At 42.2% G+C, this 22,224-nt stretch overlaps 1 protein-coding gene across 12 annotated transcripts in view; it reads left to right on the top strand.

The window, feature by feature from the left end:
• LIMCH1 (LIM and calponin homology domains 1) overlaps positions 1 to 22,224 on the top strand; it is a 312,399-nt gene that overhangs the window by 128,465 nt on the left and 161,710 nt on the right. For all 12 annotated transcript variants that reach the window (XM_045182628.3, XM_045182624.3, XM_045182625.3 and 9 more), the window contains exon 3: positions 19,114 to 19,183. In XM_045182628.3, the coding sequence (XP_045038563.2) occupies positions 19,114 to 19,183 (70 nt within the window). The remainder of the gene's footprint in view (positions 1 to 19,113; positions 19,184 to 22,224) is intronic.

The raw sequence follows: 22,224 nt of genomic DNA, 5'->3' as shown, positions 1-22,224 counted from the left end.
GCTCTCTGCCTAGGGCTGCCGACAAGCCACAGGATGAACAAATTGAGATTTTACTTTCTGGCTTCTCTTGCCCAGCCTGTGATCAAAAACTGGGCAAGAAAGTTTGGGTCCCTTACAGACTTCATCATCTGTATGTAATGAGCATTGGCTGGCAGAGCTGGAGGCGAGAGGGATTGTTTTGAAATCGGTAACCTTGACCTTTGCGGTGATGTCATTTCCTCCTGCCCCTCCAGTCTGTTGCAGTTTCTTTCTTTGAGACGCTGTTCCAGAGCTCCCCAGACAGAGTTAGTGGGTCCCTCTCAGGCTTCTGAGGACCTCTACTGCTGGCACTTCAGCTCTTTGTCGCACACCTGCTTCCTGTCCCAGGTGGAGAGCTTCCTGAAGACCTTTCTGATCCTCTTTGAATTTCCCTCACTGGACACTCATGTAGCACATAGTACACCTGTTACTAACACGTATTAACTAAGTTGAGGCTAGTAGTGAGATTTCTACCTAGGCTACCTAACCATCAGTGACCTTAACTTTCTCCCAATCTTAACTGTCATCCTCAATATTATCTGCTATCTCTGTCCCCTCTCCTCTTCTCCTCTCTTCCCCTTCCTCTCCTCTGTCTGTCTGTCTGTCTCTCTCACACACACACTTTTACATGAAGAATGGATCCATCCCTGAAAACTTGGAGGTCAAGGGCTGGAAGCACCTGCTTTCTTTGTATGTAAGATGCTCTGTGACAGCGCTGTCTTCTTTGGAGTCACGGAGGTGAACTTAGAGTGTGTTCTGCAGACACGTTTTCATGGAGTGCAGAGTCTGAGTATGTTACTCTGCAAATAAATGACCAGTAGAGAATGCCTTAGTGGATTTTTGTCTCAGTTCTTAGGCTGCTGGAATGATTTTCTGAAGATAAGAAATCTACTGGCAACCACTTGTTTATATCATTGCTGATGAATGAGCTGCTTATTCTAAGAAGGAGGGTTTGTCTTGGATACTTGTCCTGATTTCAGCATAAGATGTGGCGCGCACAGATTTGTACACATCTCTAGGACAGGTTGGAAATGCATGGTGTAGCTTTCCATGGAGACGTTTTGTCATTTGGAGGAAGATTTGTTGGATGTCGGTCATGTTCTACACAGCCCGGGTTTAGGTGCCGAGGGGCGTAAAAAGGAAGTACAAGGCTTGATTCCTGATCTTCAAGAGTTTTATATTATGCTCAGGGATTGAACACACACCCAAAGCAGTTGTTACAGTGTCAACCTGTGTGTGAGTATATGCAAAAGTGACCAAGATTTAATAAGTTAAACCAGGGGAGATTTTTATAGTGTGGGAGAAAGTTATTGGGGAAATGTTACATCAATTGAATTTTACATTAGCTGAAAATAGAGTAAGGGAAAGAGACGGGTATCCTGCCCAGAGCAGGAGGAGAGGTTTGGGGTGAGTATGTGTGTTTGGCATATTGTACATACATTAGATCTGCTTGTCAGTGTGGGGAGGGCTTCTCTTCCTTCAATCAACTAACCTTTTCAAAAACCCACTTGTAAGTGTAGCAAGTTACTAGAATGACAAGTACACGGCAATCAAATCATGTAACAGTGGTGCCCGGATCGCATCTGGAATCTAAAGCCTTACTCCACCTGGGTTGTAAACTTCAGGTTCTCTTGTAGAAGTGACATTTAGGTGGAGGCATGAATATAGAATAGGAATTAGCCAGAGAAAAAGGGGAGGGAGATGGGAGAAGGGAGGAAGCATATTTTAGACTGAAAGAATAACATGTTTGAGATCCCCAAGACAGGCAGGAAAAAGTTCTGTGTGTTGGAGGAATTGCAAGATGTGCTTGGTCAAAATGTAGAAAACAGGAGACACTGGAATGAGATGAGGGTGGATGGAGAGCAGCAAGCAAGGACAAGAGTGCTTGGGGCCTTGTACACCATAGAAGGGTTTTTGGGTTTGATCTCCAGGGCAATGAAAATGAAAAGAATTTTGAAGAATTCAACAGGACTTGGTAGACTGTAGGGTATAGGAAGTGAAAGTAAAGACTGAAAACAAACATCATAGTTGCAGTAGTCGATGACAAGCAGGGTGGGGCCCCCGATGAAAGCTGTGAAGGGTCCTCTGATTGCTGGGAGAGGTCATGACTTCGGTTTGCGCAGGGTGAGTTTGGGAGACACACAGCCCACCCAGGGGGAGAGGTGAGAGGATGGATTGTGTGTATTCAAATTAGATTTGCCAGCCATTGCTGGACATCAAGGTCGAGCTGTGAGATGTGGAAGGTCCCCGCAAGGAAGAACAGCAGGTATGTTCTCCCATTCCGCGGGTTGTCGTTTGTTGTGTTGATGGTTTCCTTTGCTGTGCAAAAACTTTTCAGTGTGATGTAGTCCCATTTGTGTATTTTTTCTTTTGTTTCCCTTGCCTGAGGAATATAGCAGAAAAAATAATGCTGTGAGAAACATCTGAGGTTTTATCGCCTATATTTTCTTCTAGGATTTTTATGGTTTTCAGTCTAACATTGAAGTCTTTAATCTGTTTTGAGTTTATTCATGTGTATGGTGTAAGAAGGTGGGTTAGTTTCAGTTTTTTGCACCTATCTATTCAATTTTCCCAACACCATTTATTGAATAGACTATCTTTACCCCATTGTATGTTCTTGCCTCCTTTGTGAGATATTAATTTGCCATCGATACACTGGGTAAAGGGTTAATGTCCACAATTTATAAAGAATTTAAACAACACCAAAAACCCCCAAACAATCCAATTAAAAAAATGGGCAAAGGACCTGAATAGACACTGCTCCAAAGAGGACATACAGATGGTCAATAGACATATGAAAAGATGCTCCATGTCACTAATCATCAGAGAGATGCAAATTAAAACCACAATGAGATGTCATCTCACACCAGTCAGAATGGCCGTCATCAATAATCAACAAACAAGCGTTGGCAAGAATGTGGAGAAAGGGGAACTGTTACGCACTGTTGGTGGGAGTGAAGATTGGTGCAGCCACTGTGGAAAGCAGTATGGTGGTTCTTCAAAAAACTAAAAATGTCCCTGGCTGGTATAGCTCAGTGGATTGAGTGTGGGCCTGCGAGGCAAAGGGTCGCTGGTTCCATTCCTGGTCAGGACACACGCCCGGGTTGAGGGCCAGGGCCCCTGGGGGGCATGCACGAGGCAACCACACATTGATGTTTCTCTCCCTCTCTCTCTCCCTTACCCTCTCTCTAAAATAAATTAATTAATTAATTTTAAAAAATTAAAAATGAACTACCTTAGACCCAGCAATTCCACTACTGGGAATATATTCAAAGAAGCGTAAAACACTAATGTGAAAGAATGTAAGCACCCCTATGTTCGTTGCGGTGTTTTTTACAATAGGCAAGATTTGCAAGCAGCCCAAGCATCCCTCAGTAGATGAGTGGATAAAAAAATCTGTGGTACATTTACACAGTGGAACACTACTTGGCCATAAAAAAGAAGGAACTCTTATCTTTTGCAACAGCATGGATGGACCTAGAGAGTATTATGCTAAGTGAACTAAACCAGTCAGAGAAAGACAAATACCACATGATTTCACTCATATGTGGAATCCGATGAACAAAATAAACATAAACAAAATAGAAACAGACTCATAGGTACAGATAGCAGACTGACGGCTGTCAGAAGGGAGGGGGTTGGAGGCTGAATGGAATAGGTGAAGGGATTAAGCAAAAAACCAAAACAAAACTTATAGTCAGACAATAGTATGGTGATGACCAGAGGGTAAGAGGGGTTGGGGGAGGTAGGAGAGGGTAAAGGGGGGGATAAGTGAAGACTTCACTTATCAAGTCTTCATAAGAAGACTTGACTTTGGACAGTGAATATACAATACAATGTACAGATGATGTATTATAGAGCTGTACACCTGAAACCTATATAATTGTATTAACCAATGTCACCCCAATAAATTCAATTTAAAAAATTCAATTAAAAGAAAAAAAGAACAGCAGAACAAGGTCTTAGTTCGAGGAAGCCTCAACCCTGGGTGAGAGGTGAAAGAGAAGCTCATGGAGGATTATCAGAGAGAGAGGGGAAGAAACCAGGAAGCGTGGTGTCCTTGCAACCAAGGGATCTAAGTAGAGGTTTGAGAAACTTGAGGTCACCAGTCATAGCCCTGGTAGAGGGAGGAACTAGAGAGCTTAACAACCATCTCTGGGAACCACCACTCAACCGATTCTGATTTAACCTAATTGTTTCAGGTCTGGCTCCTGCTTTTGCACCATTTCAACAGGCTATTGTTAAGAGGTCTTATCTAATATAAATACACTTATAATATTTCCTTAACTATGGCAAAAGAAATGAGATTAGTCTGACCCAATGGCTTATAGTTTGTCATTCGAATGAGACTCTTTTGAGAGTGAATGGGGGAATTAACCAGTTAAGATGCTGGAACAACAAATGAAATCATGGACTGACCTTGGCTAGCCGGGCTGTGTGGTCACCACAGTTGTTGGGGACTCCAGACTGGTGCCTTTGAATTGGCATTGCTTTGTTCAGTATTCACAAGCCCATCCCTTATTTAGTCCGCTCAGCAACCCTGGGGGGTGAACAATCTGGATCAAATCTCCCCACCTACCTTTGCAGATGATTAGATGGAAACCCAAGGTGGTAGATCCCAGTGTCTAGAGCTCTTTGTTGAGAGCTCTTTCTCTAACCCAGATGCTCACTCTAATCTCAGCAAACTTGGGCCCTTGTGCCTACTGATTTTGGCCTTAGCAGGCTGCTAAGAATTTGATAGGCCTTCTATGTAGGATTCTCCCTTGTCTTTCTGCCAAATCACAATTGGCCTCCCTGACTTGGCCTGTCTCCAGCTCTTTGGCACCAAGGCTCATTAAGCTTTTAAGTTCAAATGAGGACATTTCAACCCACTCTTTTTTTAGAGATCTACAATGAAAAGCTGCTTTTTGTTTGAAGATTGGCCTGGCTTAGGTGGAAACTTAGGCAAGAGTTGACTGTCCTATTCTCAACAGCCTTATGTTAAGGAAGATGAAAACAGATGAAGAACATGGAAGGCGAATTGGTGGGACTCAGAATGAGCAGAATGGACTCCCAGTGTTGCCCTTAAAAAAAAATCCTCACCAAACAAACAGCCCTTGGTTTCTATTCAAAAGAAGGGTTCTTAGCACGTATGTAGGGGGTTACTGTTCCCATTCAAACTGCGCCTTAGCATCGATTACAAGAGGCTACACGAGACCCTCGTGTGCATGTGCACATTGTGCATTTGAAACATTCTCAAGTTCACCCATCTTTGCAAGTGTTTTATCTACTTGAAAGTATATAATTTTTGTTACAGCTTTTCTCTTAACACGTAGTTTTACATGGCCTAGACCAAGAAGAGCAATTATAGAGCATGTTTTGATGCTTCCAAAAAATGTATTTGAAATTTATTTTAGCAAAATTATCATTCAGAAACCACTTCCCTCAAAATGTGCAATAAAAACACTTCTTACAAAATAGGTGATTTCCTTCCCCCTATCAGTCTGTGCCTTAATAAATATGAAACTTCTGCTCATTAAAATCACAGGCCTAATCTCTTTCCTACTGCACCGATTTGTTGCACATTTATTAGAATGACTGATTGACTTTTAAAATTATAACAACAGGGCTAAATACGGGCTGCTTGGGTGGTAGAGGAGAAACTGGCCTACCCCGTGGCCTGCCTGGGGAGTTACATGCAGGATTAGGGTTTGCGTGCATTTGAGAGGATTTGGTAGCTCCTTAATTGTATTTCCTTAATAATCCATTTTTCGATGTGTCTACTGGGCTGTCAGGCTGGGTGGGCTGGCTTCCCACAGAGAAGTGGGCAAAATTCCTGCCTCGAGTGCTCTATTCTAAATGTTTCCTTTGGTTACCCACAGGAGAGAGGACCTTTTCTTAAATATCCCATCAAGGACCCAGTTCATAAATGATTTCTTTTTCCAGTTAACTACGCAGAAATAGACTTCCCTCTGTGTATTTAGGGGAAGAAGAATGAGTGAGTGAAAAGGACACAGAAAGTTGAGACTTTATGGCTGAGTGATCGGTGTACAGACCCCTGGAGACTCTGTGTTTCCATGTGGCTCATTGGAACGACCTCTTTGCTCTGGCCACGGAGAGTGATTGTTGTTCCTCTGATTCTCTCTGCATTGCCCCACTTGTGTGCCTTTGACTGCGTTTCATTCCAGCCACTTGAGTGCTCACTTCCCTGCCCATTTCCACACTTCTAAATCCTAAACACACAAAACGGGCACCTTTTCTTCCACCAAGGTGCCCTCTACCTGCAGCCTGAATCCAGTGCTCCCTTCCTCCTCATAGTGCCCGTGGCAGGGGTAGCGCCCATGGCAGGGGTAACCGAACATCCTGGGGTGGCGGCGGCAGCCTTGATTTCGAGTGCTCCCCCTTGTTTCTGGTTTGAAAGTATTTGGGCTTTGTCTAGAGCGATTCGTCTCACACATGGGACTACTCTGAGTTGTCTGCTTTAACTTTCTATTCCATTATAAACGGCTTGACACAGTGACAGTGATGCACAGTTTCCATGCCTCACGGTGCTTACACAGGGCAGGGCTGCAGTCCGTCGGAGGAGAAGGGAAGAAGGAAGATTGTTCCAAACTGAAAATGTTTGAAATTATTAACATGTTCATAATCAATCAATGTGTATTCAGACAATGCTATATTTACTCAAAATGGACCATAGGCCTAAAAGTAAGAACTAAAACTGTAGCATTCTTAGAGTAAAATACAGGAGTATTTTTTTGTGACCTTGGATTAGAAAATGATTTCCTGCATATAACATCAAAAGTATGAACAACAAAAGAAAAAATAGATAAATAGGACTATAGCAAAATTAAATGCTTTTGTCCTGCCAATGATACCATCTCCCAGCCCACAGAATGGGAAAAAATACACTGTTTGCAAATCATATATCCGGAAAGGAACTGACATCTAGAATACATAAAGAACCCTTATAACTCAATGATAAAAACAGAAACAATCCAATTAAAAATGGCAAAAGATATCTGAATAAATATTTCTCCAAACAAGACATAAAAATGAGCATAAACACAGGAGAAGATGCTCAACCTCATTCATTGGTCTTTAGAAAAATGCGAGTCAACACCACTGTGAGATGCCATCACACCCACTGGGACGGCTGTAATTAAAAAGGAAGACAGTAAATGCGTCACGGGTGTGGGGAGATTGGAGTTTTCATGCATTGCCGGTGGGGCTGTGAAGTGGTGCAACCCCTTTGGTAAGCAATTTGGCAGTCCCTCAAAGCTTTATATGTTAAGTTACTGTATGACCCAGCAATTACACCTCTAGGTACATATCCAAGAGAAATGAAAACATATGACCAAACACAAACTGGTACACAAATGTTCATGACCGCATTATTCATAATGAATGGTCAAGTGACCGAAACCACCCAAATGCCCTTCAACCGCTGAACGGGTAGATAAAATGCAATATATTCATACAATGCAATATTATTGGTCCACAAAAAGGAATTAACTACCAGTAAGTGCCACAACATGGATGAACCAAAACCATTATGCTAAGAGAAAGAAACCAGTCACAAAAGACCATGTATTATGTGACCCTATTTATGCAAAAAGCGCCGAATGGGCAAATCTATAGAGACAGAAAGTAGATGCGGGTAGTTTACAGCTAGGGGCTAGTGGTCGGGTGGGATGGGGTGTTCAAGTGAATGGGTATGGGGTTTCTTTTAGGGGGAGAGGGAACTAAAATTAGTTTGCAGTGGTGGTTGCATGATCTTGTAAATGAACAAAGAAAAATCAGATCCCAGTTTCAGTGGGTGAAGTCTATGTTATATCTCAAGGTGTTGAAATGCACATGCACACACACATTAGGATATTCAAAATTTTGCTTCAAGATGTTTACTATGCCCTTTAGAAGACTCATTCCAAATGTCATTTAGTGCATTTCTAGATGTGCTAGTATCACATTGTAATGTGCTGCCAGATGTAAAGGAAATAACAAAACTAACACTAAATATCAAAGGCACACTCATTAAAATCAGGAAGCATAACAGAACAAGAAAGGCCATGGAATGGAGAAATGAGACTTTATTGCTTAAATACCGCAGTTGTCCTTTACTTAAAGCCCCTTTTCTATAACAGATGAAAAGGCTTTGCTTTTAGTGTTATTCCTTCCCTGTCAGAGCTTCTGGCCTCAAGAAGACACTCTCCATTCCTCTGAATAAGCCTGCATTTTGTATTTCTGCTGCCACCCAGAAAAACAGAATGATGGGTGCTGTGGGAGAGGAAGCAGCCATGGTGCCCTCACCTGCCCCCCCCCCTCCAGCCCCCTTCTCATTTGTGTCCTGTGCTACATCAAAGGGAAGAACCCAAAGACTTCACTAACCTTCCTTGGGGCCAGCCAGCTCACAACTGTCCTTTAGAGAGAAACAGTGACTCCATTAATCCCCACCCTCCTTCCCCCAGACCAGCAGGAACTTAATGAAATGACAATGATTGGTGGGAAGGAACTGGAAGCCTGTTAGTTGATTCTTTTATGATGTGGTTGCCTGAACCTACCTCTAGTCTTGGTGCTAAGAAAATGGTTCAGATGTGATTCACACAACAACGGTTGCAAAGTTGCCAATGAACCTGAAGTCTATTGCAATTTCAAAACTGATGTTTTCGGCTTCCCAATACTTCATAATTGTTGTTTGTTTTATTATCAATTTACTCACCAAACAAGTTTAGGCCCTACCAAGGACTGGCCCTTACAGTAGAACTGTGCTTACAGAAGGGATGACCCTTGTGCCTGGTGGGGAATTTGGACAGTTTCGGCGATGTATGATAAACAGGGAAGCCAGAGAATGTTGGGACCTAGACGGGGGAGATACACTCCCTACCTAGGAAATGGTTCAGAGAGAAGGGTGATCTTTAAGCTGGGTTTTGAAGAATGAGTAGGAGTTTGCTAGGCCACAAAGGGATGTGGAGAGGCTTGTGGGAAAGGCAAGTCAGACAGAGGGTACAGCGAGCTTGTGAAAGTGCTCAGCAATAGGAGGGGGCTTTGCATGCTTAAGGAAGGAATTGTGGCCAGAGCCTGGGAAGAAATGGGGCAGACTGGAGATGAAGGATGGGTGTCAGTTTGAGAAAAGTCAGTTTGAGAAAGACCTTGAATAGCCTGCTAAAAAGTTTCAACAGCATCCAGCAAACAGTAGGCAGCTAGCACGGTCTCTGTACAGGAGAGCATGGGATTAGGTTTACTTCTGAGGAAATGACATCTGTTGATAGTGGAGCCTTTTGATTACTTTTTGCTGTGCACCAAACACAAATATTTGAATAAAATACCATGCTCTCCTGTACCATGCCAAGGAGAAGCAGAAATGCTTCTTACACCTGTCTTGCTATGTTCATCCTTAATTTATAACCTTACTATGTATAGCCTGTGTTTCCAAAGTTCTTTTCCAAATCACTCATTTAGAACTTGGAAGTTATTTCCCCATAGAACTAGCGTTCTTCACAAAGTCTTAGGTAATCCATACCACAGCTGAGATCGGGGCAGTTCCATTGAGGAACCCGGTCCCCTGGGTTGGCGGGGGTGGGCTTAGCGCCATACCTGGGGTGGGGTGTTTGATAACAATTGGTGAAATGCATAGGACGTCGATCCAGAATGCTAACTAGCCATATTAGAAGCTGACCTACCCTTTCTAATATAGCAAAGGCCTTGTAGCTCTGTTAGCCTTTCCCTAGCACCTGCAGGATGGCATGTTAGGTAGGGAGACAGGAGCCTTGGCAAGAGATACGGCTAGACTTTGGCAGGGAAGCAGGACCAGAGGCAGTGTGGGCACAGCTGCAACGTAGCCGAGCTTGTCCTTGGAGCTCCGTGCTGTCTTTGCTTTGTTGGCACCCTCCCTTCCTTCCTCCCCATCCCCAGTTTCAGAGACTGCGTCCATGTGGGCCTGCCCTCCAACAGGACTACCGTCACCTCATTCCCTCACTTCTGTCCTTTGTTCACTCCCCAGTCCCAGCCTGGGGTGAGAGCCACAGACAGGATGCTTAGGAGGAGACGTGAGCCAATAGTTGCCACATAGGATTTCCACCTGTGGGCAGGGCTGGGGTCAAAACCTTCTCAGAGGGGAAGAGACGATAATAACGGCTGCTGCTTGGAAAGTGTGTCCTCTCCACCAGACCTGTGCCAAGTGTGTGACCTGTGTGTGTCACACTCTCATGCCATGGCTCGTGGGTATTATTGTCCCCACTTTCCAACATCTGAAGCTCACAGATGTTGAATACTTCAATAACCTGCCTAGTGAGTGGCAGAGTGGGAGCCAAACCCAGGTCTTTCTGGGTCAGGAGGCCCTCATTAGTCTCGGGACTTTATGGGTCCCGGTTCTGGAACTTTCTTGCTCAACAAGCATGAGAGCAAGAGGTTGGCTGCTTACCCCACTCAAGTCTGGGCACAGAAGTGTTCAGGGCCACGTCACAGCAATCTTACTTCCCAAGATATCTGTCCTCCTCCTGGCAGTAAACTCAGCAACACCGTGTTTTAGCTGTGCAAAAGAAATACTAATTACAATCATTTATCCGTAATTACCACATACCACAATGATGATTACATGTATCTTTGCCTCTGTCACAGTAACTTCAGTCTCTCTTTCTCTCTCTCTCTCTTTCTTTTTTTTTTTTTTTTTTTTGGTTATGCTAAATTCTGTTCATGTATTGCCAGTTTTCATAGTTCATGGATCCCATGTTGTCTTAAACTTGTAGCTTATAAAGGCGGGGAGGATCTTGAGTGGGAGGCACAGTGGGAAAGGCAGCTTGGGAGTGAAGGCGCTTGCTTACCAGTTGGAGGCATTGGGAGGACTCCTGCAGAAGTCTTTGGAGGGGAAGCAGCACGGCCAAAGCCAAGGGTTAGGTGGGGCCAGTTTGTGTGTGGTGGGCAGGTGGATGAGGATAACCGAGACTGGTGGCTGGGAATTAGTTATTGAAATGCAAAAAAAGTTAAGCATCATGGGAAAGCCCTCTTCTCAAAGGTAGAAACCTCAGATGTGTGCCTGGTGACAGTTCCGTATCTAGATTATTTTATTAATTCTTAGGCTTCTTCTAAGCCAAAAATCCCATAATTTCCAGACAGCAAGAATGGTCATGCAGAGATTGGCCTGTGAGGCAGATTAAAAATGAATCAAAAGGACTCCAAGAAATCAGATAATTGCTGTAGGTTCCCTTCCATGCTTATAGATTATTTAGTTAGTGATGTTTTTTTTTACTATAAACAATAGAAGTTATGTGAAAGAAGGACAATAAAAATGGGTCTATTTTTTTTGTAATGTCCCAAATTTTTGCTCTTGTCCCTCCTGCTGCCTTCCCAGCAAGACCCAGGGGCAAAGGCTACGCCCATGTGTTTAATTTTGCACTTGGGGACGGGGGTTTTATGGGACAAGACCTTCTGGAGAGCCATAATCATTAAGGTAATGCTGGGTGCTATATATCTCCTTGTATCTCAATAGATTGTAATACAATAGAAATGTGCTTCACACTCCCATGTAGCCCAGCTTGGGCAGCAGGGATGGGTGGAGATGACTCTGCTCCAGACAGTTATTCAGGGACCCCAAGTAATAGCGACTCCATCCTCAACATGTGATTTCTACGGTCTTCCTTGGTGCAAATGGGGAGGAGAGAGAGAATGGAGAATTGCCTGGGAGAGATTTTAGGGGCAGGCCTGGGTGATATATATCACTCTGCCCACACCCCACTGGCCAGAAAACTCCACTATATTGCTACAGAAAATTGCAAAGGAGGCTGGCAAATGTAGCCTAGCTGTGTGTCCAGGAGGGGCAGGGGACAAGTTTGGTGAGCCATCTCTGCCACAGGAGCTATACTGAGTGATAACAGCACCGCTGAGCCCTACAATTCACAGAGTTGGGCCCAATTTCTTGGAATTTCAAGTCTACAAAGGCCTTTTAAAGCTCTTACGATCTCTTTTTTAGACATGTTCAAGGCAAGTGGCTTACACAGAGCTACACTTCACACATTCTGGACAGTGCATAGCCCCCCTCAAACATTTGGTAGATATTAATGATGGCGATTTGCATTCCATCACTATTTTGTTCATATGAAACTCCCCCTTTGGTTCAGGTTTCACTTTTCCCCTTATTTTAGTCAATTTTTCTTGACCTCAGAAAGTCTATTAAGTTTCCTGCTTTTGCCAAGGCAACTCTAAAAAGAAAGCTTTAAAAATGACATCTGTAACAGGTTTATGGTCAAGGTTAAATTGATCTCATGCTTAGGTTAAAAAATAGTTGCCACGTTAGATTAAATGAAAGAGTAGATACCTTCTTCTAAGATACCTAGGCAAACCCAGAAAGTGATCAAGGAAACCACATAGAAAAACACCATTGAGCCAAATTTAAAGTGACACAAAGTAGGTAATTTTGTGGTCACAGTTGCCTATTGCAGCTGTACAAACCAAGCTAAAAGAGATGATGATGTAATCTTTTGTTGCAAAGAATAAAGTAACCTCCCAGGAGATTAAGCATGAATTCCCCACCCTGTGTTCAAGGTCCAGATAGCATCTCTGCCCTCCCCCAAACACTAGAATAATTATTATACTTGAATTTCTGAATTGAATGACTTGTGGAATTAGCTAAATGTTGCAATCCTTTAAAAATTGTACCTTTAATGTGTATATTTCAGCCCAATAACAAATACGCTGCTTGTCGGAATAATGCCTACTGTCTGGATGGTCTTGGAACATATCCTTTGTGGCGATATTCTCAGTGTTGTGCCCCTTGAAAAGCTATTATATCGGCTACTGGAGGAGTCCATATGAAACAGAGCCACTCTGTTCCAGAGTAGGCATTTGAGATTATTTTTTAAATTGCAAATAGAAATAGATTTCTTCAGTTTGTATTTTATAACCATTACAGAACAATTGAGAGGCTACCATGATGTGTTGCAAAGACTTAATCAAATGCAGCTTGGGGTCTAGTCAGGATATCAGCTTCATTCCTGGATGTCTCACCAATGGTTCCTTTAAGGGGTTGAATCTCTAGTCTTTTAAGAACTGTATTCCATAGAATGGGTTTGGAGCATGTCTCTAATTCACCGTCTCGAATACTCAGGAAGGCTGCGCAGTAGGTGGCTGTGCATGGGAGTGGGCCATGTGTGAGCACAGTTCCTGTCTTCCTGTGGGCTTTAAACCTATTGGTGAACGTGCCCCGTGAGGGAGAGAGCTGGGGTCCGCCCTGTCTTCCCTTGTGTCCCCTGCACCCAGCTTCGGGCCAGAACATTATGCAAGCTCGATAAATATTTGCCGAGCACATGAAGGAACATATGGGATAGCCTCTTTTTGAAACAGGTCACAGTATGTTTTAGATTTAGAAGATTTAGACTATAAGAGTTTAGTAGACACCATTTGATTTGTATCATATAAGGAACACATGTATTTTTGCTTACCTTGAATGCCATTAACTTTTTTTATAATCAAAGATTCTCCAAGATCCTAACGTTTTTTCCTGTTTCTAGATGTTTCTCACCAGACATATTAGGCAAACTATATGGTTTGTTGACTTGATTCATTTATGTGAGATTTTTATCCAAAGGTGGCCAGGAAAAGAAAAGACTAAAACTTCTTTTAGTCTTTGGCAGCTGGCCAATGGAAAAGCTAAAACTAAAATAACTTGCGCTTACCGAGCAAAAGGGACATGCTCAGTATATTAAATGAGTGTGAACGTGCGTTTCCGTTTACCAAACACCAGCAACACATTGTCCCAGTCTCTCCTCACCACAGTCCCGGGTGGAAGAAGGATTTTTTTAAAATCCTCATTTCATTCAAGAGAAAACTGTGGCTCTGATCAAGCCACATCCCCCTAGAGTAGCTTAGAGTTAGCTCGCGTAGGATTTACCTGTTAAAACCTTGACCACTTAATCCAAATTTGCTGCACCTTCTTCTTCATGAAGCTGAGTGTTGTAAGTTATTTGTGGTATTTATCTATGCTTTCTGATACCCATATTTTAATAAGCAAAAACTTTCTACATGAATCTAGTTGTAAATTTAGGTTTTATCTATTTGCATATAGTGGGGATTTAAAATGATGAATCAGAGTATCTCAGTCTCTGTTTTTAAAATCTTTAGATGTACTTCAGAGTGCCTTTGTATTTAGGAAGTAATTGGATACCTCCCCCGGGCCTGGATACCGCTTACACCTTGGCTCTCCTGTGATGCGTCTCCTCCTCTCACTGGTTCTGCCGGGCTCCATTGGCACTTGAATGTACCACGCCCACCCCTTCCTTCAGGCCTTTCTGCCAAGTGTTTGTCCACCAGAAACTCTTGCCTTTAATCTTTCCTTGGCTAGTACCTTTATTGTCTTTCCATTTTTTCTCTCAAACGTTACCTCCTAGAGCAGCCTTCTGACCACCCAATGGAAGTACCACCTGCCTGACCTTTACAGTGCTTGCCTTCCCAGTGCTTATGCCATCTGAAATGTTCTTCTCTTTTATCTGTTTGTTCATTTTCTGTCCCTCCCACTGCTCCACCTTTAAGTGGACACCAAAGACGTAAGTTCCAAAGAGCAGGACCTGTGCTTGTCTTGCTCGCTGCTGCCTCCCCTGGGCCTAGAACTGTGCGCAGCACACAGCAGGCACTTGATAAATAACTGCTGGGTAAATAAAATATCACAAAATATTTCATCCTAAGTAGGCCTTGCATTGATATTTTTAATTATCTTTATTTTTGTTTGTAGTCATGAGTATAGTTAATGCAAATGACATGTGAATGCAATGTGAATTACTACAAATGTTTAATTTTTTGTTGTGTAGAATTATGCCAGTCTCCCACAAATGTCTTCAGATGAGAACAAAGATAATCTGTTAACAGACAGAGAGAGCCAATTACTCGCTCAGGCCTTCTAGCTACAGGTTTTGGGGAGCACAGACCACGTGGGAAATTGGTGTGGGGTTCTGCTCAGTGGGGAGTGAAGGCCACCTTGCATTCCCTGTAGTCCCCTATGATGAGGTGGTAGATCACCCATAGACTGAACTTGGATCTGATGTGTCTCATCCTTAACCATCTGCCAGCAGACATCCTCTTCCATTTTCTTTTCATTCCCATTCACCGTTTTTATTACCCCATTGTATTTAGACAGTTTTTGTTTGGAGAGTGTGTGTGTGTGTATTGATTTATGTTTTGATTATATACTAAAGCCGAATTTTCTCAAGAATCAAGTCCCAGATTAACATGACTGGCCTCAGGCATGAAGGCTGTCTCTGCATGCTGCGGACTAGCTGGGCCCACTCTGGAGAAGTTGTCACATCTGGTCAGGGCTTAGTCTTTTCTTCTGCAAAAGTGATGCAGAGAATGCATGGCCTGTCTGTGCAGGACAGGGCATTGGGAGGACAGTGCGTCTCAGAAGGTTTGGAAATATAAGATGTCCTTGCTTTAAAGCACGTCATCATCAAGTATTTATTGAAAATATTTATATTTTAATTTGCACAGGAAGGCAATAGTGGTTTTTAGTAAAATTGCAAGTGAGTAGCCTTGACTCTTACTTGTAGCTGTTTTGTGAAACTTTCTCACATGACTCCTGTTATATTAAAAAAAAATGCCCTCAGTTTAGTGCAGATACAAGATAAGCAGGTGTTGGGCGTTTTTGCAATGTGGATTCAATGTTGTCTTTTCTTGTTGTGTTTTGCAAACTGTGTATGAGACTCGGCCAGTGTTTGTATGAAAACATACACCCGTCTTGGTCTTGAAAGTATTCCAAATGTTTAAGAGCACTTTGGCTTTTTTTTTTTTATTCGTGGTTAAAATTTTTGATAGATATCATAGATTTTTCTTGCTCTTTTACTTATGGTCTAGCATTATAGTTGTTTTTTTTAATTTACAACTTCATGTGACAGGGAAGATTTCTTCCATATAAGTATAATTCTACAAAGGATGAATATAATGAAGTATTTAAGATTGCTTAAAATATAAACATGTATAAAAGAGGACTTGGTGGAACCATGATACTAAATTTTTTAATACAAGTTTTAGATATAGGTGACAAAAAAGTGCCTCTTTTAAAAGGTGATTTTTAACTTACAATTTTTGGAGGATAGGGTGTTTGTTATTTTTTCTACTTTGGTTAATTAGCAAAAAGCTCGGGAATATCTGGTGGCAATGGTATTTTATTTCATTAGAAAAATCTCAAATATTAGAGAAAATGGTTGATCTAAAATGCTGTGAATTGGATTAGTATAAACACACACAAATGGAGGGAAACATTTATATAGAGAACTTAGTATGCACCAGGCTCTTTGCTAGCTTCTTGCATATTTTGTCACATTTAAGACTCAGTGACACCCATGCCATTGGTACCATTACATGTCCACGTTACAGAGGAGAAACTGAGACTAATGGGCTTGCCTGAGGTAACAGCCCCAGTGAGGACCAGCAGGGTTTGGGCTTCCGTCGGCTGGACTCCAGAGCCCATGCCCTCGCTGTCCTACCAGCCCCGTCCAGCTGTTGAAAAGGACATAGGTCCACACGGATAGATAATGCACACTCTTCAAGGCAAATTGTTTAACTTCCAAGACGTATCATTAAGGAGGAAATGTAGCCTAATACATGCTACATCTGTCTTTAAAAAAAAATATGTATCTTTATACATTTTCCTTGGAAAGTCTTTAAGGTTCCCTTCCGGGGCCTTGTGGGGCCAGGGTGACAGCAAGACTTACGGTTTACCGAATAGCCTTTTGATTCCTTTTAAATTACCGGTGCTGTGCACAAATACTATTTTAAAATCCAGTTTAACATGATGTTGTTAAGAGCTAGTGAGAAAAGTCATGTATCTTTACAATTCTGTACATTTTAAAACTGCTTTGGAGACATCATCTCTATCTGTGTATTTGAAGCCACGAGACGTGGAACGCAAACCCCGTGTGAGTGCGCGTGCTGACCCAGCAAAGCTGGGTGCCGGGCTTGACCGCCCCACTCCCTCACTCTGGGCGAGTTCCTCGTCCATCATCTTCGGGCATCGACTTCCTCAGGCCTCAACTTCCTAAACTGTGAAGTGAAAAGCACGAACAAGTTGCCTTCCAACTAAAGTTATAAACAAGTTATAATAATTCCAAGTAGAGTTATAAAGAAGCACTTTTCAAAAAAGACTAAATTCATGGTTAAAGCTAAGTAGGTTCATGAAAAGAGCCTCCATCTTGGTGGGCAAGCAGGCACGTGTCCTCTCTGGTGTCACCTGTTGGTGGCAGCACCTTGGGATAGCAGTGAAAGTTACCAAGAGCAGGCAAAATCCTTGGTGCAAAAACAGCATACCCTGCCCTGTCTGTCATAACTACTGTAGGGATGTTTCCTCGTATAGCAATGCCTGGTGGTGTCGGAGTCAAGTATAGGCTGCATTCAAGACTAACCATGAAACTATTTCAAAGAACCTTTTGTTAGTATAGATGTGTGGGAATCTATTAAGGAAAGATTCTTCCCAATTGACTATAATCTTGGATTGCATGATTTATAGGCATGCCTCGTTTTATTGCGCTTCATTTTACTGTGCGTCGCAGATGTTGAGTTTTTTATAAATTGAAGGCAAGACCCTCCACCAGCAAAAAGATTTTGACTCATTTTATTGCAACAGTCACTTTAGCGCGGCGGTCTGGAACTGAACCCGCAATATCTCCGAAGTTTGCCTGTGTAATAGAGGCTGGCAAACTTTTTCTATAATAGGCCAACTAGTAAAAATTGCATGCTCTGTGGACCATATGTTCTCTGTGGTAACTACTCAGCCCTGTGCAAATGCATCCATAGACAACATGTAAATGAACAGGTATACCTGTTTTCCAGTAGAACAGGTATTGGGCCAAATTTGTCCCATGGATTAGAGCTTGCTGACCCCTGGATTATAGTAAGTTCCTGCCCCAAGTTTCTTTTTATGCTGCATCCTGAGATAAGTTACCTGACTGCCTCTCTCGGATTCCTGAACGTGGGGATAAATGCTCTCATTCTGCATCCCCTTCCTTACCTCTAGTTATCTCTTTACAAATAACCTCACTTGCAAATGCTGCATTCCACCTTGTCACCCTGATGCCAACCCTATTTTAGTTTTACAAGTTGCCCTTTCTTCTTTCTTTTCACTCTGAAGTGATGTTTTCTGAAGACAAGTACCATATTTTGCCATATATAATACATACTTTTTGCCCAAATTTTTGAGAGAAAAATAAGGATGTGCATCATACAGGCGTAGTACCAGAAATACCTTGTGTCTGTTCTTGTGTTTTGTAATTATTTATTACATAAAATTTCTTGTATCATAATATATTCAAAAATAAATGCTAAAATTCCCTTATAATACAAAAAATAAGTATCTAAATAAATAAAAATTGAATTGGAAAATTAAAACAAAACATTTTTTTCCTGAAAATTTGGGTCAACAACCTGGGTGCACATTATACACAGCAAAATATGAGTCGTTATAATTTTTTTCTCTTACATTTCCCTTGTTGTGTTACCATTTTTATGTGATTTCAACCTTTACCCCCCAAATATTTTTCTCACGTATCTTTTGTACCTAGGGATTTGTGGTCAGCCTTGTTTAAAATCTTCAGGACATGATTGGTTAACCTCTTGTTAAATATATTCTTCCCTTTCTTAAGGGAGGCTCAACCGCATTTAACAAGCTACTCTCCTCAAAGAGCAAGAGTGTCTGGAGGTAGAATGAGTCTTGGCAAATTATTTGGGAAGATAGATGTTGGTCTCTGAACTTAGTGCACCCCAGGAAAGGTCCTGCTTTGGCCAGGAGAATCGGGACCAAGCCTGGCCTTTGTAGTAATACCTCACCCTGATCCTAGACAATCCCCTCCCAGCCTCCACCCGGCTCGCATGTTTGTCCTTTCCCCTGAAGCATCTCCCAGTCTCCAACCTTTCTTCTCTGCCAACATTTCCAAATTCCAGAACTTCACCTGCCACGGACAAACTTGATGTTGGCAAAGCTCTTCACCTGTATGCACTAAGGCTCATAGATTATTGAGATTTACCACATGCTTTAAATTCGCTGCTTTTCCTATTCAGCAATTTAACTGTAGCCACAGATAAAGGTGATTTGTGTGATCCATCTTGCTTTATGTCTCATTTGACATTCTGCCTTTTCCATGACAGGTTGCTGAATGCTATAAAGCCAGGACTTGTTAAAAAGATCAATAGATTGCCTACCCCCATTGCAGGATTGGTGAGTATCCAGAATTGAGATTTATTTTCCAATATTCTTTTGCTCTAACCTCAGGGTCATGATAGTGCCATTTATTACAATTCTCTCTTGCGATATATATTGCACTTGAATGAGAAAGCATTGAAGCCGTTACACTAAGAGGCCACTTAAAAATGAAAGGTTGCAGTTTTGCCTAAATGTCATCTTAATCTTTGTTTGCATTTTTCCCATGAGTGATAAGGGCCTTTATTTTTAAAGGGGTAAATTTGTTTCGGGTTGAGAGGTGGATAATTAGGCTGACCCCAGGGCAGGAATGTGATTGTAATTATGGTTTCTCATTTCAGTGTTTCACTGCGTTCCCCTGGAATGGAGGGGAGAAGAGGTAGTGAGAAAGAGCATTTCATGATTAACAAGCAGCACTTTCGTGATACATTGCTGTTTGGAATCTTAAAAGTCTGCTTGTGTTTAAATACCACATTTGTGGACTGACCCTTCTAAAGACACAGCGGACACTAAGATGACCCTAATGTCATCTGGAGGGTTGCTGAAGCAAAGCCCTCGCCCTCTGAACCTACCCCCCCTCCAAAACAGAGAAACTCGTGTGTTCACATACGGTCAGAAGCAGGATTTTTTTCATGCATCGACATGTTTCATAATTCTCGACAACTGATTTTAATCATTTAATGGATGTTGCCTTTTGTGTAAAGGAAGGGGGAAAGGTGGAAGGTCAAGAGGGCAAACACACCTAAGTTCTGGAAGGCACTTGGCACCTGCACGTGTACACGCACTTCGTGTGCACAAAAAGCTGAGGCTGCGTGTGCCCTGGTGACGGCCCACTGACTGTTTCTATTGTGACTGCCTCCTCTGCATGCGGTTTTGCAGAAAACAATGAGAAAAATGTCAAGAATTTAGGCAGGCTCCTACTATGACCTTACTGATTGTTAAGAAGTTTTACAGCCATATCCCGATGACCAATTGAAGACAGACATTTAAAAAACACCAATTGTGTTTGGGAACTGTGAGGGTCATGGTAATAGGTACATGGTTCTAGCAAGTTGAATGTAATGGATTGATTTTATCGTAAGAATTGCTATTTCTGTGAATGCATTCTGTTTCCCATACTGGTTAATGGTAAGTTAATGATTAGTCACTAAAAATCCTTCCAACTTTGTTTGTCAGAATCATGTTACCAAATAATGTCATAGATAAATAGGTAGATAGGTTTGGAAGAAGTAAATTGGAAAATTTTATGAATAACCAGTCTATAGATGTATATAATATGTTGCATATGTTAATATGTAATATATAATTTTAAAGCTTTTTATTAAATCCTTCTCTTCCAAATGTTAAGACCATAGTCTTAACGATACTGACGAACTTCTGTTTGGCCCCAGGCCTGTGGCAGCTCCAGACCTTGGAGCCCTGGGAGTGAATGTTGTAGGAGGGAAGGTCGCACGATGATGGCAGGAAGGGGGGCCTGGTAAAATCCACGGGAACAGAAAGAGGCAAGCTGCTCTGAGATCAGAAGCTACAGAGCAAAGGATTTTGTACCCTTAATTTAAAATGTGAATCATAAATAATTTTAGTAAAACTAAGGGTTGGGCTATGTACATTGACCTTTGTATCATTTCTTATTGTAGCTCAAATGTTCTTTTTTACATATTGCCTCTACTTTGGAGCAGGTGGGCAATTTAAGATTGCACACGGGCCCCGGTTGCTTTCCTCCATTTATATCCTTCACTTTTATTTCTCCTCTTTCCTTCTTCACTTGAATTTCCATTCTGCTTTGTCCTTTCCATCATTTTCCCTTTTCCTTGCCCTTTTCCAGCTACCATATTCCCACTGACCTTCATCTTTATATTCTCCCTACCAATTTGCTAATGTGATGCTGTGGTTTATTATAAGAAATATGTATTTGCTCTTTGTCCACTTCAGGCAGAGCTCTTAAAACCCTTGGATTTCCTAAGCAACAGGAGCAATGGGAGCATTGTCTGATAATATTTGATTTTTTGTCATTGGTTCCTGAAATAGCTCCAGTTACATGAAGGTTAAAGGTGTATCTTTTTATTCATAGCAAACCCCATTCAACCACACGTGAGTTAATGTTAATGAGATGACTTTTGGAAAGTTCCCCTTCCCCCAAGGCTGGAGGCTGGTTGCCAGGGAAACCAACCAGGTGATTAGAGGGTTGGAACTTTTAGTCCCACCTCATCCCTACCTCCTGGAAGGGGAGAGGGGATAGAGATTGAATTCAGTCACTGTTGGTCAATGATTTAATCATTCATGTTGTGTATTGTAGTAAAGTCTTCATAAAAACCCCGAAAGGATGGGCCCGGAGAGATTCCAGGTCGCTGAAGCTGTGGAAATTTGGGGAGAGTAGCGTGCCCAGAGAGCATGGAAGCTCCATGTTCTTTCCCAGAGATGTTGCTCTGTATACTTTTTTTAATCTGGCTATTCATCTGTATCCTTTATAGTATCCTTTATAAGGAATTGCTAAACATAAGTAAATGTTTCACTGTCAGCCACTCGATCAAGTTAATCAAACCCAAGGAGCGGGTCCCTTGAACCTTGTTTAACAGTCAGCTGGTCAGAAGCACAGGTGATAACCGGGACTTGTAATTGCCATTTGCAGTGAGGGCAGTCTTGTGGGACTGAGCCCTTAACCCACAGGGGGCGAACACGAGGCCTGTGGGCGGAATCCGGCCCTCCACCTTGTTTTATGTGGTCCGGAACCTTGTTTCCACCAGGCAGCAGGGCCCCACCGAGCTCCTTGCCCCTAGGTAAGGAGTAGTTACATTTATACAGTCCTAAAATTACATCATTTGGCTCTTTGAAGGCAACTGCAAGGCTGATGTGGCCCCCCCCCACTCCCCCCCCACTGGTGACAATGAGTCTGACACCCCTGCCAGCCTAACCCATAGAATCTGATATTATCTCCAAGTAAAGAGTGTAACAGTTGGGTTAATTGCTTGGTGTTGTTTCAAAAAACACCCAAGTAAATTATCTTTAGTCTAAAAAATCTTTACCTAAGTATAATTAATTACTGCCCATTTACTAATGTC

This window comes from Desmodus rotundus, chromosome 4 (assembly GCF_022682495.2).
Source record: "Desmodus rotundus isolate HL8 chromosome 4, HLdesRot8A.1, whole genome shotgun sequence".
NCBI classification, from domain to species: Eukaryota; Metazoa; Chordata; class Mammalia; order Chiroptera; family Phyllostomidae; genus Desmodus; species Desmodus rotundus.
Note: the sequence above shows the minus strand (reverse complement) of the source record. Positions and strands in the feature narration are given on the sequence as shown.